This window comes from Salvelinus alpinus, chromosome 25, assembly GCF_045679555.1.
Source record: "Salvelinus alpinus chromosome 25, SLU_Salpinus.1, whole genome shotgun sequence".
Lineage (NCBI taxonomy): Eukaryota > Metazoa > Chordata > Actinopteri > Salmoniformes > Salmonidae > Salvelinus > Salvelinus alpinus.
In genome coordinates this window covers 37,741,895-37,769,715 of record NC_092110.1, presented here as the reverse complement: position 1 = coordinate 37,769,715, position 27,821 = coordinate 37,741,895, and the positions used below count along the sequence as shown (strand labels likewise).

Here is a 27,821-nt window from a genome sequence, read left to right as displayed (position 1 = left end):
ACATTATCCAGATACTGACTGTTAGCACTTGGTGGTCTATAGCAGCTTCCAATAAGAATGGGCTTTAAGTGAGGCAGAGGAACCTGTAGCCATATTACTTCAATAGTATTCAACATGCTTTACATGAATGTGGTTCTGAATATAGACAGCAACACCGCCTCTGTTGGCATTTCTGTCTTTTCATTAGATATATTATAACCATGTATTGCTACTAGAGGTCGACCGATTAATCGGAATGGCTGATTAATTAGGGCCGATTTTCAAGTTTTCATAACAATCGGAAATCTGTATTTTTGAACGCCGATTTTGCCGATTTTTTTAAAAAAAAATTAAAATTTAATTAAATTTTTTACACCTTTATTTAACTAGGCAAGTCAGTTAAGAACACATTCTTATTTTCAATGACGGCCTAGGAACAGTGGGTTAACTGCCTTGTTCAGGGACAGATTTTGAACCTTGTCAGCTCGGGGATTCAATCTTGCAACCTTATGGTTAACTAGTCCAACGCTCTAACCACCTGCCTCACGAGGAGCCTGCCTGTTACGCGAATGCAGTAAGAAGCCAAGGTAAGTTGCTAGCTAGCATTAAACTTATCTTTATAAAAAACAATCAATCAATCATAATCACTCGTTATAACTACACATGGTTGATGATATTACTAGTTTATCTAGCGTGTCCTGCGTTGCATATCATCGATGCGGTGCGCATTCGCGAAAAAGGACTGTCATTGCTCCAACGTGTACCTAACCATAAACATCAATGCCTTTCTTAAAATCAATACACAGAAGTATATATTTTTAAACCTGCATATTTAGCTAAAAGAAATCCAGGTTAGCAGGCAATATTAACCAGGTGAAATTGTGTCACTTCTCTTGCGTTCATTGCACGCAGAGTCAGTGTAAATGCAACAGTTTGGCCCGCCTAATTTGCCCGAATTTGACGTAATTCTGACATAACATTGAAGGTTGTGCAATGTAACAGGAATATTTAGATTTATGGATGCCACCCATTAGATAAAATACGGAACGGTTCCGTATTTCACTGAAAGAATAAACGTTTTGTTTTCGAGATGATAGTTTACGGATTCGACCATATTAATGACCTACGCTCGTATTTCTGTGTGTTATTATGTTATAATTAAGTCTATGATTTGATAGAGCAGTCTGACTGAGCGATGGTAGGCACCAGCAGGCTCGTAAGCATTCATTCAAACAGCACTTTCGTGCGTTTTGCCAGCAGCTCTTCGCAATGCTTCAAGCATTGTGCTGTTTATGACTTCAAGCCTATCAACTCCCGAGATTAGGCTGGTGTAAACGATGTGAAATGGCTAGCTAGTTAGCGGGGTGCGCGCTAATAGCGTTTCAAACGTCACTCGCTCTGAGACTTGGAGTAGTTGTTCCCCTTGCTCTTCATGGGTAACGCTGCTTCGAGGGTGGCTGTTGTCGATGTGTTCCTGGTTCGAGCCCAGGTAGGAGCGAGGAGAGGGATGGAAGCTATACTGTTACATTGGCAATACTAAAGTGCCTATAAGAACATCCAATAGTCAAAGGTATATGAAATACAAATCATATAGAGAGAAATAGTTCTATAATTCCTATAATAACTACAACCCAAAACTTCTTACCTGGGAATATTGAAGACTCATGTTAAAAGGAACCACCAGCTTTCATATGTTCTCATGTTCTGAGCAAGGAACTTAAACGTTAGCTTTCTTACATGGCACATATTGCACTTTTACTTTCTTCTCCAACACTTTGTTTTTGCATTATTTAAACCAAATTGAAGATGTTTCATTATTTATTTGAGGCTAAATTGATTTTATTGATGTATTATATTAAGTTAAAATAAGTGTTCATTCAGTATTGTTGTAATTGTCATTATTACAAATAAAGAAAGAAAATCGGCCGATTTAATCGGTATCGGCTTTTTTGGGTCCTCCAATAATCGGTATTGGTATCGGCGTTGAAAAATCATAAATCGGTTGACCTCTAATTGCTACCACTGTATCATCAAAGGTATTATTACCTTCCAACTTCCGGCGCCGAAAAGAGATGGCCGCCTCGCTTCGCGTTCCTTGGAAAATATGCAGTATTTTGTTTTTTTATGTGTTATTTCTTACATCGGTACCCCAGGTAATCTTAGGTTTCATTACATACAGTCGGGAGGAACTACTGAATATACGATTAACGTCAACTCATCATCGTTCCTACCAGGAATATGACTTTCCCGAAACGGATCCAGTGTTTTGCCTTCCACCCAATACAATGGATCTGATCCCAGCCGGCGACCCTGTGCGACGCCGTAAAAGGGGCAAACGAGGCGGTCTCCTGGTCAGGCTTCGGAGACGGGCACATCGCGCTCCACTCCCTAGCATACTACTCGCCAATGTCCAGTCTCTTGACAATAAGGTTGATGAAATCCGAGCACGGGTAGCATTCCAGAGAGACATCAGGGATTGCAACGTGCTCTGCTTCACGGAAACATGGCTAACTCAAGAGACGCTAACGGAGTCGGTGCAGCCAGCTGGTTTCTTCATGCATCGCGCCGACAGAAACAAACATCTTTCTGGTAAGAAGAGGGGCGGGGGGGTATGCCTTATGATTAACGAGACGTGGTGTGATCATCATAACAACACACAGGAACTCAAGTCATTCTGTTCACCTGATCTAGAACTCCTCACAATCAAATGTCGACCGCATTATCTACCAAGGGAATTCTCTTCCATCATAATCACAGCCGTATATATTCCCCCCCAAGCAGACACATCGATGGCCCTGAACGAACTTTATCTGACTCTTTGTAAACTGGAAACCACACACCCTGAGGCTGCATTCATCGTAGCTGGGGATTTTAACAAGGCTAATCTAAAAACAAAACTCCCTAAATTCTATCAGCATATCGATTGTGCTACCAGGGCTGGAAAAACCCTAGATCATTGTTATACTAATTTCCGCGACGCATATAAGGCCCTCCCCCGCCCCCCTTTCGGAAAAGCTGACCACGACTCCATTTTGTTGATTCCAGCCTACAAACAGAAACTAAAACAACAAGCTCCCGCGCTCAGGTCTGTTCAACGCTGGTCCGACCAATCTGATTCCACGCTTCAAGACTGCTTCGATCACGCGGATTGGAATATGTTCCGCATTGCGTCCAACAACAATATTGACGAATATGCTGATTCGGTGAGCGAGTTCATTAGGAAGTGCATTGACGATGTCGTACCCACAGCAACGATTAAAACATTCCCAAAACAGAAACCGTGGATTGACGGCAGCATTCGCGTGAAACTGAAAGCGCGAACCACTGCTTTTAACCAGGGCAAGGTGACCAGAAGCATGACCGAATACAAACAGTGTAGCTATTCTCTCCGCAAGGCAATCAAACAGGCTAAGTCCCAGTACAGAGACAAAATCGAGTCGCAATTCAACAGCTCAGACACAAGAGGTATGTGGCAGGGTCTACAGTCAATCACGGATTACAAAAAGAAAACCAGCCCCGTCGCGGACCAGGATGTCTTGCTCCCAGACAGGCTAAACAACTTTTTTGCCCGCTTTGAGGACAATACAGTGCCACTGACACGGCCCCCTACCAAAACCTGCGGGCTCTCCTTCACTGCAGCCGAGGTGAGTAAAACATTTAAACGTGTTAACCCTCGCAAGGCTGCAGGCCCAGACGGCATTCCCAGCCGCGTCCTCAGAGCATGCGCAGACCAGCTGGCTGGTGTGTTTACGGACATATTCAATCAATCCTTATCCCAGTCTGCTGTTCCCACATGCTTCAAGAGGGCCACCATTGTTCCTGTTCCCAAGAAAGCTAAGGTAACTGAGCTAAACGACTACCGCCCCGTAGCACTCACTTCCGTCATCATGAAGTGCTTTGAGAGACTAGTCAAGGACCATATCACCTCCACCCTACCGGACACCCTAGACCCACTCCAATTTGCTTACCGACCCAATAGGTCCACAGACGACGCAATCGCAACCACACTGCACACTGCCCTAACCCATCTGGACAAGAGGAATACCCATGTGAGAATGCTGTTCATCGATTACAGCTCAGCATTTAACACCATAGTACCCTCCAAACTCGTCATCAAGCTCGAGACCCTGGGTCTCGACCCCGCCCTGTGCAACTGGGTCCTGGACTTCCTGACGGGCCGCCCCCAGGTGGTGAGGGTAGGTAACAACATCTCCACCCCGCTGATCCTCAACACTGGGGCCCCACAAGGGTGCGTTCTGAGCCCTCTCCTGTACTCCCTGTTCACCCACGACTGCGTGGCCATGCACGCCTCCAACTCAATCATCAAGTTTGCGGATGACACTACAGTGGTAGGCTTGATTACCAACAACGACGAGACGGCCTACAGGGAGGAGGTGAGGGCCCTCGGAGTGTGGTGTCAGGAAAATAACCTCACACTCAACGTCAACAAAACAAAGGAGATGATTGTGGACTTCAGGAAACAGCAGAGGGAGCACCCCCCCCTATCCACATCGACGGGTCAGTAGTGGAGAAGGTGGAAAGTTCCTCGGTGTACACATCACGGACAAACTGAATTGGTCCACCCACACAGACAGCGTTGTGAAGAAGGCGCAGCAGCGCCTCTTCAACCTCAGGAGGCTGAAGAAATTCGGCTTGTCACATAAAGCACTCACAAACTTCTACAGATGCACAATCGAGAGCATCCTGTCGGGCTGTATCACCGCCTGGTACGGCAACTGCTCCGCCCACAACCGTAAGGCTCTCCAGAGGGTAGTGAGGTCTGCAGAACGCATCACCAGGGGCAAACTACCTGCCCTCCAGGACACCTACACCACCCGATGTCACAGGAAGGCCATAAAGATCATCAAGGACAACAACCACCCAAGCCACTGCCTGTTCACCCCGCTATCATCCAGAAGGCGAGGTCAGTACAGGTGCATCAAAGCAGGGACCGAGAGACTGAAAAACAGCTTCTATCTCAAGGCCATCAGACTGTTAAACAGCCACCACTAACATTTAGCGGCCGCTGCCAACATACTGACTCAACTCCAGCCACTTTAAAAATGGGAATTGATGGAAATTATGTAAAAATGTACCACTAGCCACTTTAAACAATGCCACTTAATATAATGTTTACATACCCTACATTACCCATCTCATATGTATATACTGTACTCTATATCATCTACTGCATCTTGCCATCTTTATGTAATACATGTACCACTAGCCACTTTAAACTATGCCACTTTATGTTTACATACCCTACAGTACTCATCTCATATGTATATACCGTACTCTATACCATCTACTGCATCTGCCATGCCGTTCTGTACCACCACTCATTCATATATCTTTATGTACATATTCTTTATCCCTTTACACTTGTGTGTGTGTGTAAGGTAGTAGTTGTGGAATTGTTAGGTTAGATTACTTGTTGGTTATTACTGCATTGTCGGAACTAGAAGCACAAGCATTTCGCTACACTCGCATTAACATCTGCTAACCATGTGTATGTGACTAATAAAATTTGATTTGATTTGATTTGATTTATTATCTAAGTGAGTTTCATAGATAGTCAAAATATGAATGTAATCTGTTACAAGCAAGTTATTGACTTCATGGACTTTGTTTCTCACAGTTGTGAGTCTGTCTAGGTAAGTCCCACACCTGGATTGTGCAACATTTGCCCATTATTCTTTTCAGAATTCTTCAAGCTCTGTCAAATTGTTTGTTGATCATTGCTAGCCAACCATTTTCAGGTCTTGCCATAGATTTTTCAAGTAGATTTAAGCCAAAACTATACGTCGACCACTCAGGAAAATCACTGTTTTCTTGTTAAGAAACTCCAGTGTAGATTTGGGCTTGTGTTTTAGGTTATTGTCCTACTAAAAGGTGAATTAATCTCCCAGTGTCTGGTGGAAAGCAGACTGAACCAGGTTTTCCTCTAGGATTATGCCTGTGCTTAGCTCCATTACATTTCTTTTTTTATCCTGAAAAACTCCCCAGTCCTTAACGATTACAAGCATACCCATAACATGATGCAGCCACCACCGTCCTTGAAAATATGTGTAGTGGTACTCAGTGATGTGTTATGTTGGATTTGCCCCAAACATAACGTTTTGCATTCAGGACAAAAAGTGAATTGCTTTGCCACATTTTTTGTCAGTATTAATGCAGTGCCTTGTTGCAAACAGGATGCATGTTTTGGAATATTTTAATTATTTACAGGCTTCCTTCTTCTCACTCTGTCAATTAGGTTAATAATGTGGAGTAACTACAATGTTGTTGATCCATCCTCAGTTTTCTCCTATCACAGCCATTAAACTCTGTAACTGTTTTAAAGTCAGCATTGGCCTCAAGGTGAAATCCCCAAGCACTTTCCTTCCTCTCCGGCAACTGAGTTAGGAAGGAAGCCTGTATCTTTGAAGTAACTGGGTGTATTGATACAGCATCCAAAGTGTAATTAATGACGTCACCATGCTCAAACGGATATTCAATGTCTGCTTTTTATATTTTCACACATCTACCAATAGGTGCCCTTCTTTGACAGGCATTGGAAAACCTCCCTGGTCTTTGTGGTTGAATCTGTGTTTGAAATTCACTGTTCAACTGAGGGACCTTACAGATAATTGTATGTGTGGGGTACAGAAATGAGGTAGTCATTCAAAAATCATGTTAAACAATATTATTGGTGCTTACCTACGGAACAGCAAGAGAAACTTCCCCTCCCTACCTTCAGGTTATGCTCAAACCCTACACCTCAACCCGAGCAGTCCGTTCTGCCACCTCTGGTCTCATGGCCCTCCCACACCTACAGGAATGCAGCTCCTGCTCAGCCCAGTCAAAAGCTCTTCTCTGTCCTGGCTCCCCAATGATGGAATCAGCTTCCCCCTGAAGCTAGGACAGCATAGTCTCTGCCCATCTTCTGAAAACATCTGAAACCCTACTTCTTCTAACAGTATCTTTAAAAATCCTCCTCCTCACCTCACCCATTCTTGAACTTATTTAGGCTTGCCATAACAAAGGGATTGAATACTGACTCAATTCTTATTTATTTTATTTCACCTTTATTTAACCAGGTAGGCCAGTTGAGAACAAGTTGTCATTTACAACTGTGACCTGGCCAAGATAAAGCAAAGCAGTGCTACACAAACAACACAGAGTTACACATGGAATAAACATAACGTACAGTCAATAACACAATCGAAAAGTCTATATACAGTGTGTGCAAATGAAGTAAGATTAGGGAGGTAAGGCAATAAATAGGCCATAGTGGTGAAATATTTACAATTTAGCAATTAAACACTGGAGTTATAGATGTGCAGAAGATGAATGTGCAAATAGAGATACTGGAGTGCAAAGGAGCAAAAATAAATAACAATATTGGGGTGAGGTAGTTGGGTGGGCTATTTACAGATGGGCTATGTACAGGTGCAGTGATCTGTAAGCTGCTCTGACAACTGATGCTTAAAGTTAGTGAGGGAGATATGAGTCTCTAACTCCCCTCAAGACATTTCAGCTTTTCATTTGTCATTAATTCCTAAAAAATTGAAAAACATAATTCCACTTTGACATTATCTGGTATTATGTTTAGGCCAGTGACGAGAAATCTCAATTGAATCCATTTTAAATTTAGGCTGTAACACAACAACATGTGGAATAAATCAAGGGGTGTGAATACTTTCTGAAGGCACTGTATATGTACATATCTACCTCAATTATGTCGTACCCCTCCCTGCACATTGACTCAGTACTGGTACCCCGTGTGCATATAGCCTAGTTATCGTTACTCATTTGTGTTTTTTTCCCTGTGTTATAATTGTTTAAAAAAATTCTACTATCTCTCTCTGCATTGTTGGGTAGCATTTTACTATTAGTGACAAATAATGTTTGATTTGATTTGACACAGTGGGCCAATTCCACCAATCATTTAAAGCACTGCCACTGTAAGTGGAATGGTTACAACGTTAGACAGCAGTTTTTGTGTTACAATAATTGATAGAAGATTTAGATTATTGATGTTTCCTAAATTATACTCACTGACACTACAGTATTTCCAGTGTGATATTTGGAGTGTATTATTTGAGATGTGTCATTTTTGCATTGTTTGTGTTTTCGTTTGATCACGTTACAATAGGTCCATCATGTATGTACCTTTGTCATTCAAATTGAGAATTTTACCAACCATTAGGCACTTGGAGTCATATTCAGTAATGTCTGGAATAGAATACAGTGAATTTGTTGAGTTCCTATTCCTTAAAGAAGGCAGGGCCAAGCTCAAAACGGTTCACAGATCACAGATCCAATATTGTCCCTGCAAGTCCCGCCCCCTACTCTCTGTTTACCAATCAACATCCTCTTTCCGAGCTGCCTGCCTACGTCACTTTATGTGACTGTGCTCAGCCAACCGGCTTGCTCCTTACCGTTGACGTCACTAACCAGACAGTTCCCTCCAGCAGCAGAGAGCTTCATTTTCTCATCTGCTTTTGTGCTAAAATGGAGGCTGGCCCCTTACCTTAAGTGGATTGCCTTCCTGGTCGAGTTTAGATGTTGACATGCAATAAAGCTGGAATCAGGATGGTTGTGGATGCACCTAATTCCAATGGGCCTTTCCAGCCGGTGGCTCTAATGCACTTCAGAGGTACGTAGGAACCATTGTTACATTTTGTCCTCGAGAAGAGAGACAGCATTTCTCTATCTGTTCTGTTCCCCTCCGTTGGTTATTGGCTGATTTGTCACCAAGATGGGAAGATAAGCTTTAAGGGTCTTTGTTTCAGAAGGATAGACGTTTGGAAAGGGTTTTATTGTTTCCTTATAGGGGGATCAAGGGATGGTTTTCTTAGGGATTGCAGGCAGAGCTTCATGAAAAGATTGAGAAAAAGCTGGTTTTTCTACTCTCTCTGCCCATCCCCCGCACAGCCCAGTGAGGTCATAGCCTAGGGAAGGTTTTCATTATGTTTCTCTCTGTGTGTTTTGAGAGAGTGATTTGTATGTTTTTATTTATTTGTAAGAGTTTTTTAAGAGGTAGGAGAAATACATAAATGGGGTACGGCAGACTCGGCCTGTGTTCGTTACCTCTTTTTTCTGGCCCATGGTTTGTCACACTCCAGTTAATCTGGGCACAAATTGGCCAGAGGTGTAGCTTACTGCCTCCGCTGCAGCAGCCCCTTTTCTGCTTCTGCTGCTTCCCCGCCCTTATCTGTCTTCCTTCCTCTTCCCAACGGAGGAGAGGTCGCCACCGCCAAAGAAGGGCAAAACGCCTGTTATTTCCCTCCCCTGAAACAACAAACCTTTGAGAGTCACAGTTAGTAGGCTAATAGGCTAGCAGTAGGCTAATAGGCTAGCAGTAGGCTAATAGGCTAGCAGTAGGCTAATAGGCTAGCAGTAGGCTAATAGGCTAGCAGTAGACTAATAGGCTAGCAGTAGACTAATAGGCTAGCAATAGGCTAATAGGCTAGCAGTAGGCTGATAGGCTAGCCTAATAGGCTAGCAGTAGGCTGATAGGCTAGCAGTAGGCGCATTTAGTAAGCTCTGGGCTAGCCAGCACACTGAGTCAATAGCACGCAGACATGGCCTTTTCTGGGAATGTGGGCCTATGCTCCCCACTGTTCTGTGAAAGCCAATGGAGTTGGTGGTGTTGAATAAGATCCATTATGCCGTGGGAAGTTATTGATTTGGTTGTGAATTGGAGTCGACCAACATCCCTACATTGAATGACATTCTTTTGTTTTGAACAATCAAGTGGTCTCTCTCCCTCATCCCCTGTGTCCTTGTGAGACATCGGAGGCTCCCTCTTGCTAATATAATAGGAAAAAAGTCAGTAGAAAGGCCTTAGAAGTATTATTCAGAAAGAAAGGTACAATGGAAATGTGGAGAATGCGATGGGTGCATTGTGTTTTGCTAATGAGGCATGTTTGACCTATTCAGAGCCCATGTCTTTGCCAGTGACCTGTCAAAATAATACAAAAATTAAATGTCACTGGTCCTTTGTGGCTCAGTTGGTAAAGCATGGCACTTGCAACGTCAGGGTCATGGGTTTGATTCCCATTGGGGCCACCCATATGAGAAAATAAAAATGTATGTATGCATGCATGCATGGTTGTAAATTGCTTTGGACTAAAGTTTCTACTAAATGACATATATTATAAACCGGGTCGTTTGAGTTCTGGATGCTGATTGGCTGAAAGCCGTTGTATATTTAAGCAATAAGGCACGAGGAGGTTTGGTATATGGCCAATATACCACAGCTAAGGGCTGTTCTTATGCTCAACGCGGAGTGACTGGATACAGCCCTTAGCTGTGGAATATTGGCCATATACCACAAACCCCTGAGGTGCCTTATTGATATTATAAACTGGTTACCAACATAATTAGAGCAGTAAAAATAAATATTTTGTCATACCCGTGGTATACCACAGCTGTCAGGCAATCAGTATTCAAGGCTCGAACCACTCAGTTTATAACAGACCTTATGTCACATTGGAGCTCCTTGCTAAAGCCATTTATAGGCTGTAATACCACTATCTTGAAATAAACAACCAAAATGTTTGCCTGGAAAGTTTTTCACAACTTACAGTAGCCCGTACTGAAACAGATTGCGATTTTTGTTAACTATTATGTGATTATGACCTACGGAAATGTCACTCTTAACCCAATGTGACTCCCATTACTGCTGTTATTATAGTCACGTAAAGATGATCAAGGCTGCCTCTGTGACACTATTGTGTCCTATAGTAATGGGGGTTACATCAGGGTTAACGTAGATGCTTTTATCTCTCTTGCACATCCCATTAGAGGGTATTTTAGGCACATGTACAGTAACTTTATCAGCAAGCGTTTTTGTAATTGGAGAAGTCTGCACATGACATAGGCAAGGTAAGGGTGCATGCAGAGCTGGTGATTTTAACTGACAGTGGCACTGTTAGATTTCTTTAGAATGCAGTATTGATCCTTCATTCTGTCCTTGTTTCCTTGCGGTAAACACAAATTTATAAGTGATTGGATGGCTGAAAGAAATGACACTGCCTTTATTACTTTGCCCAATCCAAACAATGTGGATTTGTGAGGCCTTTCTGATGTATTCGAACCGAGTCTTTGCCTAGTGTCAAATACCCACCAGCAGAAATGGAATGCCGTTTGAATCTTTGCGTGTCAAAACAGACATGTCAAATAACTTGTTGACCAATCAGGACCTGAATGACTGCACGTCTCAATCATTTAACACATTCATACATTTTTTTACGTAGTTATTACTAATTTATTACACTCGTATTTCATATGTCTCAACTACACATATGCTATGATGCTGGTAAAGTTTTGTTTCGTGCACCTGCCGCACTAGCGCAAACGCACTTCCCCAAGCTCTGGACAGTGCTGGTCATAAAGCTAGCAAAATGACAATCTGTTTCAGTAGCTATAGTTAGTTTGCTAGCTATCTAGCTAGGTGTCGTCATTTAAAATACCCCTGATTTATAAGACTGTTCTTATTTGATTAATGGTGGTCGGACCCACCTATGTGAAGCTAGCCACAATAGTGGAATTTGCAGTTTGCCTTCAAAATAAGTGATGCAATTTAATACAAATAGTGGAATAGATCGTGCTAAACGATATAAAAACAAATGACAAATATTTGTTGCCATATCTGTTGAAATCCCACTGGATGTATTAGACTTTAGAATTGCATTGGTGGCATACTTATTAACCCGTACAGCCTTACCCCCTGTCATTGATCCACAATCCATAGGTTATCAGTCGACTCAGTGACACCCAGAGAACATTAGCGTCGTAGCTCTTATTGCGGGACACTGAAACCACTGTGAATTGAGGCACATTTAATTGTACCAGTCAACCTACTATGTGTATTGAACACTATTCCAGAGGAAAAACAATTTAATTTAGGCTGGGTTTCTGTATAGCACTTTGTGACATCTGCTGATGTAAAAAGAGCTTTATAAATAGATTTGATTGACAATGTATGTTTTGGAGCCTGATAACTGAGGAGTACTTTGGGGGGAAGAAAGCTATTGGGTACTGAGAAGACCCATTTCATTGATCTCCAATCCTTAGGTAAGTCTGTACAGTGCAATATGAATGTCAATATGCACAATAGGCTGACTGGGGAGGTGATTTCCCACAGTCAATTTCCTGAAATAAGAGCTACGATGCAAATATTGGTGTCAACGAGTAGACTGATACCCCATTTCATTGCTCCACATTCCAATAGTCCAACCTTGTTTAATATTATCTAGTCTAAATATGGAATGATTCCAATTGTAACCTTCTGCATCGCTTTCTAAGAGCGACTTATTTTGAACGGCGAAATGCAAATTCCACTATTGTGCCTAATCGTTATTGTGGCTAGTTTCACAACACACAACCCGGTCCGGTCAAGCCATACTAGCTAGATTGCTGCTTGTAACGTTAGTTTTGGGCAACAAGGTTAAGTAGCTGGCTAGCTAGTTATTTCAATAGAAGAACAAGTGGCTACCTAGCTAATACTTACTCGCATGGATTCCTAAATCATTGCACAGAATATTGACAATGACAGCAGTTTCATTTGTTTTCAGGCTGGTTGTATTTGTGCTAGCTAGGTACCAAGCTAAAGCTAGCTAGCTACCCCAGAAGTTGCTAATAACATCTGTATCAAAGTTATTTGCAAACAATTTTGATCCTTGTCATTTTGGTCCTGATCCTATTTCAAATGCTCACACAGTCGAACAAATAATGCCTTATTAGCAACGTAGTATTGTACAGCTTTGACAGTGATAGTAATGGTGGCGCTTGGCTTGCACATGCAAATTCGGCACACACAACATTCTATAATAGAACAGTGTTTGACGTATCTTTTTTGACACGCGAAGACCCATATGGCGTTCCATAGCTTTAAACACACACCACCTTCACCTGCAGGGCCCGCTTGAAACCAGGGGTTGGATCCACAATTCTTTAACAAACGTTTAGTTCTGAACAGAACCACTTGTTTTTTTCAATCCATTCCGCTGTGCCGAACTGCAAAATAAAGTTCTGAACCTGTTCTAACTAACAAAAAAGTAGCAGTTTATATCATTCAATTCTTTTTAAATTTTACGTTAACTCGACCATTAAATGACTTCACTAATCAGTGTTTTGCATGTGTAAAGCTCAAGATGCGACTGAAATTTTGCGGGTGGGGAAAGAGCTAGAGAGGGTGGAGGAGGCTTGTCTTGAAGCGCTCGGAATCTTGTTATGACATACATTATCTATGTAAGGTAGAGCTCCGAGACAGGAACCACCAAGACTCTTCCTAGAGCTGGCCGCCCGGCCAAGCTGAGCAATCCGGGGAGAAAGGCTTTGTTCAGGGAGGTGACCATTAACTTAATGGTCACTCTGACAGAGATGGGAAAAAAGTCCAGAAGGACAACCATCTCTGCAGCACTCCACCAATCAGGCCTTTATTGTAGAGTGGCCCGACATAAGCCACTCCTCAGTAAAAGGCACATGACAGGACGCTTGGAGTTTTCCAAAAGACACCTAAAGACTCTCAGACCATGAGAAACAAGCTTCTCTGGTCTGATGAAACCAAGATTGAACTCTTTGGCCTGAATGCCAAGCATCATGTCTGGAGGAAACCTGTCACCATCCCTATGGTGAAGCATGGTGGTAACAGCATCATGCTGTGGGGATGTTTTTCTGCGACAGGGACTGAGAGACTAGCCAGGATCGAGGGAAAGATGAACGGAGCAAAGTATAGAGAGATCCTTGATGAAAACCTGCTCCAAAGCGCTCAGGACCTCAGACAGAGCCCGGACTTGAACCCGATCCAACATCTCTGGTGAGACCTGAAAATAGCTGTGCATCAACGCTCCCTATCCAACCTGACAGAGCTTGAGAGGATCTGCAGAGAAGAATGGAAGAAACTCCCCAAATACAGGTGTGCCAAGCTTGTAGCGTCATACCCAAGAAGACTCGATGCTGTAATCGCTGCCAAAGGTGCTTCAACAAGGTACTGAGTAAAGGGTCTGAAATACTTTTGTAAATGTGGTGTTTCAGATTTATAAATGTGCAAACATTTCTGAACCAGTTTTTGCTTCATCATTATGGGGTATTTTGTGTGTGTTGCCTGGAGATTGAGAAACAGCTTCTGGCTCTCGATCCCAGCTTTGATGCACCTGCACCTTCTGGATGGCAGTGGGGTGAACAGGCCGTAGCTTGGGTGGCTGACGTCCTTGGCCTTCCTGTGACACCAGGTGCTGTAGATGACCTGGATGGCAGGCAGTGTGCCCCCGGGGATGCGTTGGGCTGACCGCACCACCCTCTGGAGAGCCCTGCGGTTGCAGGCGGTCAGGGTCTTAGGGGCCAAGCTGAATTTCTTCAGCTTCCTGAGGTTGAAGAGGCGCAGTTGCGCCTTCACCACGCCGTCTGTGTGGATGGAACATTTCAGGTTGTCAGGGATGTGCACGGCGAGGAACTTTTCACCCTCTCCACTGCGGCCCCGTCAATGTGGATGGGGGTGTGCTCTTTCTGCTGTTTCCTGAAGTCCACAGTCAGCTTCTTCGTTTTGTTGAGGAAGATGTTATTTTCCTGGCATCACTCCGCCAGGGCTCTCTTCTCCTCCCTGTAGGCTGTCATGTCATTGTTGGTAATCAGGTCTAATCATTAGCCTTCACCAAGACAGTTTACAGCCTATAGAAAATAATTGTGTACTCACTTGATAACAATTCATTCCTCATTGCACTGTGTTGTAAAAACGTAGGCCTAATCAATAGTGGAGCGTTGCATGCCCGGGGACCACTGAGCATAGCCTGGAGGAACAGACAGATATGCCATTTCATAATCTGTTTCCTTTTTTTGTGCACTTTGACTGGTAAATATTTGGCCTATAGCCCTAATATTTAGCTTTTTACTTTGGCTACACACATCACTGGCCTCTCTTCTAGCTGTTTCCATGCGCAATAGGCTACGCAAGCCTCTCCGCTATAGGCCGTTCCTCTTATTGTGAAATTCCAGGTAAAGTGACTATGCATAGATATTAAACAGTGAGTAGCTGCAGTGTTAGAACAATGGGGGGGTGGGGGTCAATATAAATAGTCCAGGTGGCCATTTTGATTAATTGTTCAGTAGTCTTATGGGTCGGTGGTAGAAGCTTTTAAGGAGCCTTTTGGACCTAGTCTTGGCGCTCCGGTACCGCTTGCCGTACGGTAGCAGAGAGAACAGTCTGACTTGGGTGACTAGTGTTTTGGGCGTAACTCTGACACTGCCTAGTGTCTGACACTGGCCATTTTGAGGCTGTAATCGAACCCACAAATGCTGATGTTCCAGATACTCAACTAGTCTAAAGAAGGCCAGTTTTATTGCTTCTTTAATCAGAACAACAGTTTTCAGCTGTGCTAACATAATTGAAAAGGGTTTTCTAGTGATCAATTTCTAGTGATCAATAAACTTGGATTAGCTAACACAATGTGCCATTGGAACACAGGAGTGATGGTTGCTGATAATGGGCCTCTCTACCCCTATGTAGATATTCCATAAAAAAATCAGCCGTTTCCAGTTGCAATAGTCATTTACAACATTAACAATGTCTACACTGTATTTCTGATCAATTTGATGATATTTTAATGGGGGAAAATGTGCTTTTCTTTCAAAAACAAGGACATTTCTAAGTGACCCTGAACTTTTGAACGGTAGTGTAGGTCCTGGATGCCAGGAAGCTTGGCCCCGTGATGTAGTGGGATGTACGCATTACCCTCTGTGTAGCGCCTTACAGTCGTATACCGAGAAGTTGCCATACCAGGCCGTGATGCAACCAGTCAGGATGCTCTCAATGGTGCAGCTGTAGATTATAAAAAAACGTTTTTTTGAGGATCTGGGGACCCATGCCAAATCTTTCCAGTCTCCTGGGGGGGGGGTGTTGTCGTGCCATCTTCACGGCTGTCTTGTGTCATGACGTTGCCCTCTGGGTACAGCGAGCACCATCCCCCTCTCTCTATCTCCTACACTCAGGCTGCTGCGACCTCAGGTGGTAAATTCCTGGAGGAGATTATCTCCTCATGGCCACAGTATAGAGACAGAGTGAGTTTCATAGAGAGGACAAAGGAATTTCTTCCACCTCACAGAACTGGAGAACCGAATTACATTTTATGTTCTGGAGAAGGTACAAAAGATTGAAGAATCCATCTACGTACTGGTCCGTTTGGTACAATTTTGTGAAACTCATGGGAGACAATACGTCCACATTACCATAACGCTGTTTATACAATAGCCTCAGTTATGAGGTTTACATCTAATTGTTGTATAAGATGAGTGAGGATGATACTGTTTGTGAAATTGTGTAATGTGATTTTGGACTGTTTTAATGAAGGAAACTCAAATTCCCTAAAGTTTCACTAAGTCATTGGCACGCCCCCGGGGGCACAGCCAGGACCTGGCATCATGAGACAGCCTTTTCTGCTCTTCCAAATAAAACCCCCACCCGGGTTTTCTATCACCAGACCAGCTTACCTCGATAACGAGAGGGCCAAGGGTTGAGAGGAGACCGAGCTTACCTCAATTACGAGATGGCTAAAGGTTGCAGACCAGCTCACCACGAGAGGGCCAAGGTTTGAGTAGAGACCATAAACCTAAGGTTTGAGTAGATGGCTGAATCTTTTAACCATACCACGTGGTTAAACTCTTAAACTATCGATACCGACAGAATATGAACAAGTATTTGATATTAATTACTAGTCTGCAGCTAGGAATTCGGTATCATTGAACGCGAAGACTGACAACCGCCGAAACCTCTATCTATAACGACATGAATGAATGTCACTCTGAACTATCCATTCTAACCACGACAGAGAGAGAGGGCGGACAGACTCTCCAACAGAAACAAACTTTTCAACAGAGATCCTGACAACACACTGAGCGTAAATATACATTTTGATTGCAATTGTTCCCGAATGAGTGAGTGTTCATGTGCAAAGGATTAGCATTTCAATTGTTATAATTATCACTCTGTCTAACAAGCCGCCATACCGGTTTAGCCCACTAGGGCACATCCCCCGATCATTTCTTTGTAACCATATCTTGTTTGTTTTATGCATTTTTGTGAGTACTTAGTTAGTAAATAAATTATTTTAAGACAATTGATGTATGGATGACTCATAGTGAAGACTGGGTTCGTGCAGATAACCAACAATTTACGACGTTTGGAATGAGACTAACGTGAGGTAAAGAAGAATTCATTAGTCAGAAGACTAAGTGATCAGATATTAAAATATCTGAAAGTTATATTAGCAAAATTATAACTTTGTAATCTGAATATTTTCTTTGGTTCCCTGACTTCCGAGTTAATTACAGTTACATGATTAAGTAGTTTAATTACGTAATAATAATTACAGAGAATTTTTGATAAAGATTCATCTTCAGTTTAATGATGCCAAAGACACAACACTTGTCACTGACAAAGAATACACCATGAAAGCACTAAATGGTCTCGTGTTACCACCTTATTAATAGGCAGTTTGCAGTAGGATGCGTTGATCAGTTGATTGACAGGTGTAGGACTGTAGAGCAGTGGTTCCCAACTCTTTTTTGGTTACTGTACCACCAACTGAATTTTGTTTTGACCGGAGTACCCCTGAAGTACCCCCTCGTTTTTATTTATTTATCAGTAGGCCTATGATCTCATTAGGCTTCTCAAGTACCCCCAGGGTCCTAGTACCTCCGGTTGGGAACCACTGCTGTAGAATAATACATTTTCCTCTGGTGTGGATGCTCACCAACGTGTTAGTTATGAAACCTATAGTTGATCATTATCGCCTAGTTATCCTTTTATAGTTATTGGCTTGGTGGCAGGCCCTTAACTCTGACACATCTACTTGTAGGTAGGTCTAACTAACGTTAGCCAACTTGAGTGAAATAAATCTAAAATTACACTTGTATACTTTACCTACTACGAGCTACTTAAGTCGAATCCATCACTTCCGTTGTTTGGCTGTGCCCATAGCAACGTATTAAGAAAATTTGGTGGACAGTAAGTGTTAATTTGACAGCTCTCTGTGCTGCAGCATGACAGCTCTGTGTCAAAACTGACATGGTGCCCCCCCAATACATTAAATTATGCGCTGTGGAATGTGTCCCATTTTGTGTATGTTGGCATGTTCTACTGACGTTATCTCTAGGGCTGGGCCATATGGCCTAAATCAGATCTCCGGTAATTTTTTTTTGCGTAACTGACGGACAATTTTTGTAATCTCGATTTTTAAAATGACAAAAATAAATTTCTCTTAGCTTTGTTGTACAAGAGAAGGTTAAATACATTGCATTTCAAAAAGTCTGAAAAAATCAAATTAATTCAGGCCTTGTGAAATGTATTCCCAAGTTAAGCCTTCCACAACCATAAGGCCTGCTAATTATGTCATTATTTTATCTAAATAGTTTAACCTGTTTTCTTTGCAATAATTACTGATCTGTCTTTAAAAATGCTATTTTTGTTACAAATTTAACCAGAACCATGCATAATGCACATACACTTCTCGTAGCAGGCACTATAGAAAATGAACACAGGTCTTATCAACCATCTCTCAAGCACAAGCCCACGTGCTCGTGATTAGCCAGCTAATGTTTTTATTTCAAGTTTAGCCAACTTGGATCTATTTGCTAACAAGGCAGAACAGTTGAATTGTTATGAACACACCCTTCTATCCATCTCCAACTGTTTGAACAGCACGTTAGCCTGTCCACTTTGTTAAGATGTCTACCTTATTTCTCAGAATGAGAACGAGTTGCCAATTCCTTTTTTTATATAATTGTGTTTTTATGCTTATTGCACACTTTGTATAAATTTTTTTTTAAAGACGAGACTAGACGTCTTTGGCTAAAATGCTACTAGCGGCACGTGGTTCTGAAATGCCACGTGAGACAACCTGATCGTACATTTTCCATAATCAATATTAATTGATACTCCCGTTTCAGTAGTGTCTGCTCTGCAATTTGATGAGTTGAGACATCAAAAGGATATCTTTAGGAAAGTGAACTCCTATTACAGTAAAAATAATGTCTCAATGTGTTTTGGTGTCCATATGACTGATTCCAACAGAAATTGAACTTCAAATGCAGGTAGCGAGTTGAAACCACTTGTCAGAGGAAGGAGTGATTTGTCATCGTTGTTGTTTGTGTGAGACAACCGGAGGGGCTTGGCAAAAAAAAACTAAAAAAAAACTTATATTACGATACAGGCATTTGGAATATCGCTCACAAACATATACATTGGAATTAATCAAATTAATTTGATATTGCCCAGCCCTGGTTCTCTGTCATGCTGACTGCCTGCCACCTTGCCATGGCAGATGAGGGATTAGTGATGGCATATGTGCTTATTTGCCTGCTGTCTTTGTTGTTTACATTGGCAGTGTTGTTATTGGTGACTTTGGGACATGGTGCAGGCTGTGCAGCAAGAGTGTATGTTCTGAGCATTTTGGTTACCAAGGTGGAAACAATTCTTAATTAACTCTGTATAGTACGCACAGGAAGTGATGCCTTTTCAGTTGTGTATTTGACCAAATGAAGCGACTGACTACACATTTGTCGGCTCTTATATATTGCCCCCCCCCCCCTACACATCTGTTGGCTTTTATATTTTGCCCCCCCCCCCCAAATCTCCTTCTTTTGTGGGAACAGGCAAAGATGGCTTTTTATCTGAGTAGGGGACATAACATTTTGTCTGGTCAAGCAGGGATTTGAACTAGAATTTTGAGCAATTTAACTTTGCGTTTCAAATTCTATTTAGGACCTCCCCAGCTTTAAGACCATATGGGGTTATAAAGAAGTTGTCTCAAGTGAACAGGGTCAAAACTGGAATGTGTACTTCTGTTGGCAGTGTATTTTTTTGGTTGACTATTTTTCTGTATGTTGTTTGTTGCATGCAGCGAGCACTATTTAATTGAAAATTACATCTCTCTCCCTCAGACTGTGCTCCGGCGGAGCAGGAGAAGCTGTTTGTGCAGAAGCTGCGCCAGTGCTGTGTGCTCTTTGACTTCCTGTCAGACCCACTAAGTGACCTGAAATGGAAGGAAGTGAAGCGGGCGGCGCTGAGCGAGATGGTGGAGTACATCACGCACAACAGGAACGTCATCACAGAGCCCATCTACCCAGAGGTGGTGCACGTGGTGAGTGTCAGCAGACTGACTGGAAGAGAGGAGACACCCCTAAGGCCAGCTTGGGCGGGGTGTCTCTGGCTGGGTAGGGCTGGTGCTATGATCATCTCTGCTACTGCCCAGAATGTGCTACTTTCTGACAGTCTGAGCTGTCCATCAGAATGTGCTACTATTGTGTCCCTACTGTTCAGAATTGAATACAAAGGGTAGGGTAGCACACGTTTCAATATTACCCAATGTGCAACCATAATCTCTAATCTCTATTGTGGGTAGCACAAACAACCTTCTGACAATCTGACCTGCTGTCCAGGATGTGCTACCCCCAATTATTGAAAGCAATGACATTCAGAAAGAGCCGAAGCGAGAGGTTTTACTCCGCCCCAAAATCTGTCCATGAAAATACGAATTTAGGAATTTTTGGAGGTCAATGAGTGTCAAATTTGGTCAACAAAAAAATTTAATCGCTAAACTCCTACATGAGGCTTATTTGATGAGTTAAGCCACTGCTTCTAAGTTAAGTATAACTATAAGAAATCTAACATGTCAAATAAATTATCAAGCTCAGGACGCCCTGCTTTTGGATTTCTGACTTGCTAGCTTGATGCCAAGATCAAGCTTTTTGGTGACAGCAGAGACATTCAATCCCCTCCTGGATCAAGATCCCTGTTGCCTAAATTGTTTTGTGCATCATCAAATTAAATACAATGAAGTATGTGTATACAGTTGAAGTCGGACGTTTACATACACCTTAGCAAACTACGTTTAAACTCAGTTTTTCACAATTCCTGACGTTTAATCCTAGTAAAAATTCCCTGTTTTAGGTCAGTTAGGATCACCACTTTATTTTAATAATGTGAAATGTCAGAATAATAGTAGAGGGAATGATTTATTTCAGCTTTTATTTCTTTCATCACATTCCCAGTGGGTCAGAAGTTTACATACACTCAATTAGTATTTGGTAGCATTGCCTTTTTAAATTGTTTCACTTGGATCAAACGTTTTGGGTAGCTTTCCACAAGCTTCCCACAATAAGTTGGGTGAATTTTGGCCCATTCCTCCTGACAGAGCTGGTGTAACTGAGTCACGTTTGTAGGCCTCCATGCTCACACACGCTTTTTCAGTTCTGTCCACACATTTTCAATGGGATTGAGGTCAGGGCTTTGTGACGGCCACTCCAATACCTTGACTTTGTTGTCCTTAAGCCATTTTTCCACAACTTTGGAAGTATGCTTGGGTTCATTGTCCATTTGGAAGACCCGATTGCGACCAAGCTTTAACTTCCTGACTGATGTCTTGAGATGTTGCTTCAATATATCCACATAATTTTCCAGCCTCATGATGCCATCTATTTTGTGAAGTGCACCAGTCCCTCCTGCAGCAAAGCACCCCCACAGCATGATACTGCCACCCCCGTGCTTCACGGTTGGGATGGTGTTCTTCGGCTTGCAAGTCTCCCCCTTTTCCTCCAAACATAACAATGGTCATTATGGCCAAACAGTTTTATTTTTGTTTGATCAAACCAGAGGACATTTCTCCAAGAAGTTCGATCTTTGTCCCCATGTGCAGTTGCAAACTGTATTCTTCCATTTTTATGGTCGTTTTGGAGCAGTGGCTTCTTACTTGCTGAGCGGCCTTTCATGTTATGTCGATATAGGACTCGTTTTACTGTGGATATAGATACTTTTGTACCCGTTTCCTCCAGCATCTTCACAAGGTCCTTTGCTGTTGTTCTGGGATTGATTTGTACTTTTCGCACACAAGTACGTTCATCTCTAGGAGACAGAACGTGTCTCCTTCCAGAGCGTTATGAAGCTGCATGGTCCCATGGTGTTTATACTTGCGTACTATTGTTTGTGCAGATGGACGTGGTATCTTCAGGCGGTTGGAAATTGCTCCCAAGGATGAACCAGACTTGTGGAGGTCTACACATTTTTTTTTCTGAGGTCTTGGCTGATTTCTTTTGATTTTCCCATGATGTCAAGCAAAGAGGCACTGAGTTTGAAGGTAGACCTTGAAATACATCCACAGGTACACCCCCAATTGACTCAAATGATGTCAATTAGGCTATCAGAAGCTTCTAAAGCCATGACATAATTTTCTGAAATTTTCCAAGCTGTTTAAAAGCACAGTCAACTTAGTGTATGTAAACTTCTGACCCACTGGAATTGTGATACAGGGGAAAAATCTGTCTGTAAACAATTGTTGGGAAAATTATGTGCCATGCACAAAGTAGATGTCCTAACCGACTTGCCAAAACTACAGTTTGTTAACAAGAAATGTGTGGATTGGTTGAAAAACTAGTTTTAATGACTCCAACCTAAGTGTATGTCAGCTACCGACTTCAACTGTGTGTTTTTACCCCGGTATGGTACAGAAACGGTTTAACAGTATCAACATCTGGATACTGCTCAACCGTACTGCCCATGCTTTCACAGATGCTATAATAATGGTACAGATACAAAGATGAGTCCCCTATCTCTATGGCCTGTTGTTCACTTGTGTATCTGCCCCCTCATTGGCTAGAATGGTCACACCTGATCTCGCCTTCCATCTTTGAGGACATGTATTTCCATTAGTCAAGTGACTGCTCGAACATCTTGTCAATATAATAGACAATCTTTGGCAATGAGGAAAATTGGAATTGCAATGTTAATTGACTTCCAGAATTGACATGAATCCTGGTTACGGCTCACATACAAATAGGAAGTAGCTATGGATGTCAAAGCCATGAAAAAAAAAAAGGATTTATAATTGAAATATGGAGCGCGACGCAATACCCTGCATGCGTGCCACCCAGTTAAGTTACCCCATCGTTGTTTTAAATGTGAAATGTCATTATGGCTCGGCGTAATGCTTTCATGGATAAGTGTAAATGCAGCAAGCCTTTTCATGTGTCAAAACCTTCCGTTTAGTCCTGATTTTAAAAATATATATTTATTTCATAATTCTTCGCCCTGGATGCCTAATCTCCAACTCTAGTCTTCCTTGTCTGTCTGACGTAATCACCAATGTCCAGTCTGAAATGTTTCTCTAGAATAGATCTAAGCTGCCATATGTAGCTGGGCAGCTAATGAGAGTTATTATAATAATTTGACAGTGAATTTAAAAAAACGTCCCTCTTTTTGAATGAATGGATCTTCAAATCCGGAGATCTTTTAAATATCTTCAAAAGGCAGTTCATTATTCGAATTACATACAGATAAGATGACATATTAAAATGTGAAACGCATCTCTCTTTTTCAAAGCTAAATCTGGGTTTGAACATAGCGTACCTAGCTATCAGAAATAGCAGTGTTCTATTCCTCAGGCCAACTGCACTGTCTCATGATCTGTCTTTACTGGCAGAAGCAGTTATAGCACCCCACAGTCAGTCAGTTATAGCACCCCACAGTCAGTCAGTTGATGTTCAGAGACAAATGGTAACCCACTTGGGTCAAAGGAAAGAACCGTGCCAAGTGGATACTAACTAGGGACGTGTTTTGAATACTTCAGACATCCCCCCCCCCCCCCCCCCCCCTTCTTCCCTTCCTTGTTCCCTTGAGGTAAACACAGGTCTAGAAGTGATTTTAGATGGGATAACGTGCTCTTGTCTATCACTTTCACTAATTCAGCTCTGTGATTAGTTTAGGGCTATACAACTGGCTGTCCGCAGGCCAAATCCAGACCGTTTTAATTGATTTAGACCGGCCCTTTGATCAATTCTGAACAGTAAAAAATATCTCATCCAAACTCTGACTTTCAGTGCCGAAATGACCAGTACTATAGTGGGTTGTCTGGGTTTTAGCGGTTTCTAGCGCCTTTGTTGCATGTTGACTATTTTCTTTAATTTGAATTTGGCTCTATCGTTTTGAATGGTTTAAGCTACAAAATACTTCTGAAAGCTACGACTCTTAAGGAACACGTACGTGCCTTTTTTGTTTCCCGCTCTGACGCTCACAAGGACTTGTTTGAAGGGAGTGAGACAAACAATGCACCAAATGACAGAGGGAAATTAATTCAAAGCATACTTCCTTCAGACTGGAATTTGGCATTACCTGATTTGACATATTTTTGGTATTTATTGAGATGCTTAGTTAAAAAAAAAAAAAAGAGATTACCTAAAGTTTTAGGAAGCTTTTATTAGTTGAAATAAAAAAAATAACAAAGGCTGCTTCTTTTCCTTTTCAATTATGATCTAATTGTTGGGTTGCGACCGTCTTTCTAAATTACTTTTAGCAACGTTTTAAGAAAACTCCTTTTTATTGGTGTCGCTTTTTAAATTATTTTAATTTTAATTTAATTTTTTTAATATATATATATATTGTGGTCTGTGGTCACCACCTGCACAACCACTCCTTTATTGGGGGTGTCTTGCTAATTGCCTATAATTTCCACCTTTTGTCTATTCCATTTGCACAACAGCATGTGAAATTTATTGTCAATCAGTGTTGCTTCCTAAGTGGACAGTTTGATTTCACAGAAGTGTGATTGACTTGGAGTTACATTGTGTTGTTTAAGTGTTCCCTTTATTTTTTTGAGCAGTGTGTATATATATATATTTTTTTTACATCTGGCCCCAGTAAGAATATAGTTGAATAGCCCTGGTTTAAGGTATGACGGAAAGGTCAAGTATGTGTCCTTGTCAATTCTGTTACATTCAATGTAAAACAACAGCCACTGAAGCAATTTGACTCCATACTGGCCTTCATCACTGTGGTCTACTGACTCTGAATATACTCTTTTGCTTCTCCCCCCCCCCTTAGTTTGCGGTGAACATGTTCCGAACGTTGCCTCCGTCGTCCAACCCCACAGGAGCAGAGTTCGACCCCGAGGAGGACGAGCCTACGCTTGAGGCTGCATGGCCACATCTCCAGGTACCTAGGGATATTTACTAACCCAGCTCACATGGCCTGGGTCGTGTTAATTACGCACCAAAATGAAGAAAACAGACTTAAACCGGAAGGAACTACATGGACTTTTACCCGGCAAATTTGTTTTCAGTTGCGTGTCCTAATGAACACACGACCCTGCTGTTTGAGTAAGAATGAAGTGTTGCAGACCTTACATTCTCTCAAGTACAGTGCTGTATAATTAAAGTATCTAATCAGCGTAAACAGTCATTGGACCTTCCTTACCTCTCGGCTTGGACAAAAAGAGCATGTCTGTTTTTATTATCGATCATTATGATAGGATGTTATATACAGATATTTCCCACCAAATTACTGACGCTGTTATGTGATCTAATGAAAATTAGGTTGTCTAATTATGTGATCTAATGAAACATATTTTAGATTTTTACCAAGCGTTTTTGTAAGGAAGGGCACTTGCTATGCATTCTGCAAATTATGCATTTTAAAAATGTTTTCTTTCCAGCTCGTCTACGAATTTTTCCTTCGGTTTTTAGAATCTCCTGACTTTCAACCGAACATAGCAAAGAAGTACATCGACCAGAAGTTTGTGATGCAGGTAAGAGCTGAAAGAAACATAGATTATACATTTTAAATTGTCCAAATGGACAAGTAAAACAAAATCACTCAAATCACAATATCAAACAATTAGGCTACTCTGATCAGAATTGGATCAGTGTCTTCCTGATGCGATGTTTTGCTCAGTGTCCTCCCAATCTCTGCAGAGTGCATCGGAGTGAAATTAATATTGACCTACATTGACTGGCACGAATGGTCTTTTAATCATGCAGTCGTGAGATGTGTTTTTGAGACAAAGTGAGCCTAGCTGTGTTTGCACATTTGTTGATAATAATTACTAGTGTGGGGTCCTCCCGAGTGACGCAGCGGTCTAAGGCACTGTATCGCAGTGCTTGAGGCATCACTACAGACCCGGGTTCGATCCCAGGCTGTGTCACAATCGGCTGTAACCGGGAGTCCCATAGGGCGGCGCACAATTTGGCCCGGCATCGTCTGGATTAGGGGAGGGTTTGGCAGGGGGGGCTTTACTCTGCTCATCATGCTCTAGTGACTCCATGTGGCGGGCCGGGTGCCTGCAGGCTGATTTCGGTCGTCTGTTGAATAGTGTTTCCTTCGACACATTGGTGCTTCCAGGTTAGGCGGGCAGGTGTTAAGGAGCGCGGTTTGGCGGGTCATGTTTCGGAGACAAGATGCTGCAAGGAGACAAGATGGTAATTGGATCACAATTGGATATCACGAAATTGGGAGAAAAAGCGGGGTAAAATAAAAAAAAATCCCAGTTATAGCAATGAAAATCCTAGAAAAGTAATGGTGTGCATCACCTGTGTGTGGGCTGTTGCCAGAGGGGAGGGAGACATTTGCGCAGCAGGTAAAATAAAGATATACAACAGACTTAACTACATGGCCAATTCAAAATATATTGTGTAGTTTAGCTAGTTAACTATTTAGCTATTAGCATGTATTAATTTTATGTTCTATTTCCTAAAATAACTTTCCACTGGCACTCATGTAGAACCGCAAATGCCCGACACCCAGTTGGTACAGGTGCTCGTGTGGAACCGCAAATTCTGAATACTCCAATTGTAAAACCTTCTCAAGCGCTCAAAATTGGCCAAGATTCGCCTCCTAACCTATACTGACCATGTAATTCTGACAAAGTTACTAATTGACAAGTAACTCCTATGACCTACGCTGTCAAGATTTCCCCTGAATATTTTAACCTTTACAAATGGATAAACATCTTTGTTAGCTACCTCGTCCTACTTAGCCTTTTGATCCCTGGTTCTTTGAATGAGGGAATTATTTTATAAAGACAAAGTATTTGGTTGTAATTGTAATGTTGCAGCGAGACCAACCCTCCTCCTGGAGTGTCCAGGAGAGCTACGGAGTGTGCAGGCTTTTGCTCCAGACCTGCTCTACCATGGCTCATTTTGTTTAAAAAAACATCAGCTGCTCAACAGGACCTTGATAAGCTAACTCTTGTGTTTTGAGCAGGGTTGGATCAAAGGCCTGCACGCCCAGTAGCTCTCCAGGTGTGGGGTGGGGGGGTTGACAGACCACGTGTTTTATACTTTAGCCTATCAGTGCAATATTTAACTTTGGGGAGGGTTAAGTGCCTTGCGCATGGCACAACGGCAAGAGATGCACTACATGGGATCAGAGACCAGCAGTCTTCCATTGTCAACACCAGTGATACTAATGAAGGATATTTTTACTCAAGCGTTTCCTTGCATCATACAACACAATTTTCAGTCACATTTTTTTGGCACATGGTGTTACAAACCATTTTATTTACTAAAGAAATCTTTCCTAAAAAAAAAAAAGTTAAATGTTAAGCACGGGAGGGATGTCATGTGTCCACAGCTTTTAGACCTGTTTGACAGTGAAGACCCGCGGGAGAGGGACTTCCTGAAAACAACTCTCCACAGGATATATGGGAAGTTCCTGGGACTACGGGCCTACATCAGAAAACACATCAATAATATATTTTATAGGTGCGTTTAATCTTAACCGCTTTTGTTTTTATGTCAGATATTTTAACACATCAAATCGATTGCTAAAGATTCAGTGGGGACAACGTGGTTGTTTTTTTAGTTTCAAACCACTAAGAAATGGACGTTTGGTTGTGTAACTAAAATGTAATGTCTCTGTGTTTTTTGACAGGTTTATCTACGAGACTGAGCACCATAATGGAATAGCAGAATTACTGGAGATACTTGGAAGGTACACCTTAAGCTCTAACTCGGCGTGTATTGCAGTACAGTTAGTTATTTTGGACTTTTATCCAGTCTCATAATGTCTTCTGGACTGCAGATAGGATCTC

General features: G+C 42.1%; 1 protein-coding gene across 6 annotated transcripts in view; it reads left to right on the top strand.

Annotated features, from left to right (window-relative positions):
- The window catches only part of ppp2r5ca (protein phosphatase 2, regulatory subunit B', gamma a), a 52,827-nt gene that overhangs the window by 14,730 nt on the left and 10,276 nt on the right, over positions 1 to 27,821 (top strand). For 2 of the 6 annotated variants that reach the window (XR_011670757.1, XM_071366666.1), the window contains exons 1-6: positions 8,428 to 8,620; positions 19,906 to 20,105; positions 24,836 to 24,946; positions 25,446 to 25,538; positions 27,362 to 27,492; positions 27,662 to 27,721. Coding sequence is in view for 5 of the 6 variants with exons in the window: in XM_071366666.1 (XP_071222767.1) it covers positions 8,527 to 8,620; positions 19,906 to 20,105; positions 24,836 to 24,946; positions 25,446 to 25,538; positions 27,362 to 27,492; positions 27,662 to 27,721 (689 nt within the window). In the remaining variant the exon portion in view is untranslated. Of the gene's footprint in view, positions 1 to 8,426; positions 8,621 to 19,905; positions 20,106 to 24,835; positions 24,947 to 25,445; positions 25,539 to 27,361; positions 27,493 to 27,661; positions 27,722 to 27,821 lie in introns of those variants that run through there. The other 4 variants (XM_071366669.1, XM_071366670.1, XM_071366671.1 and 1 more) reach the window with 3 other exon arrangements.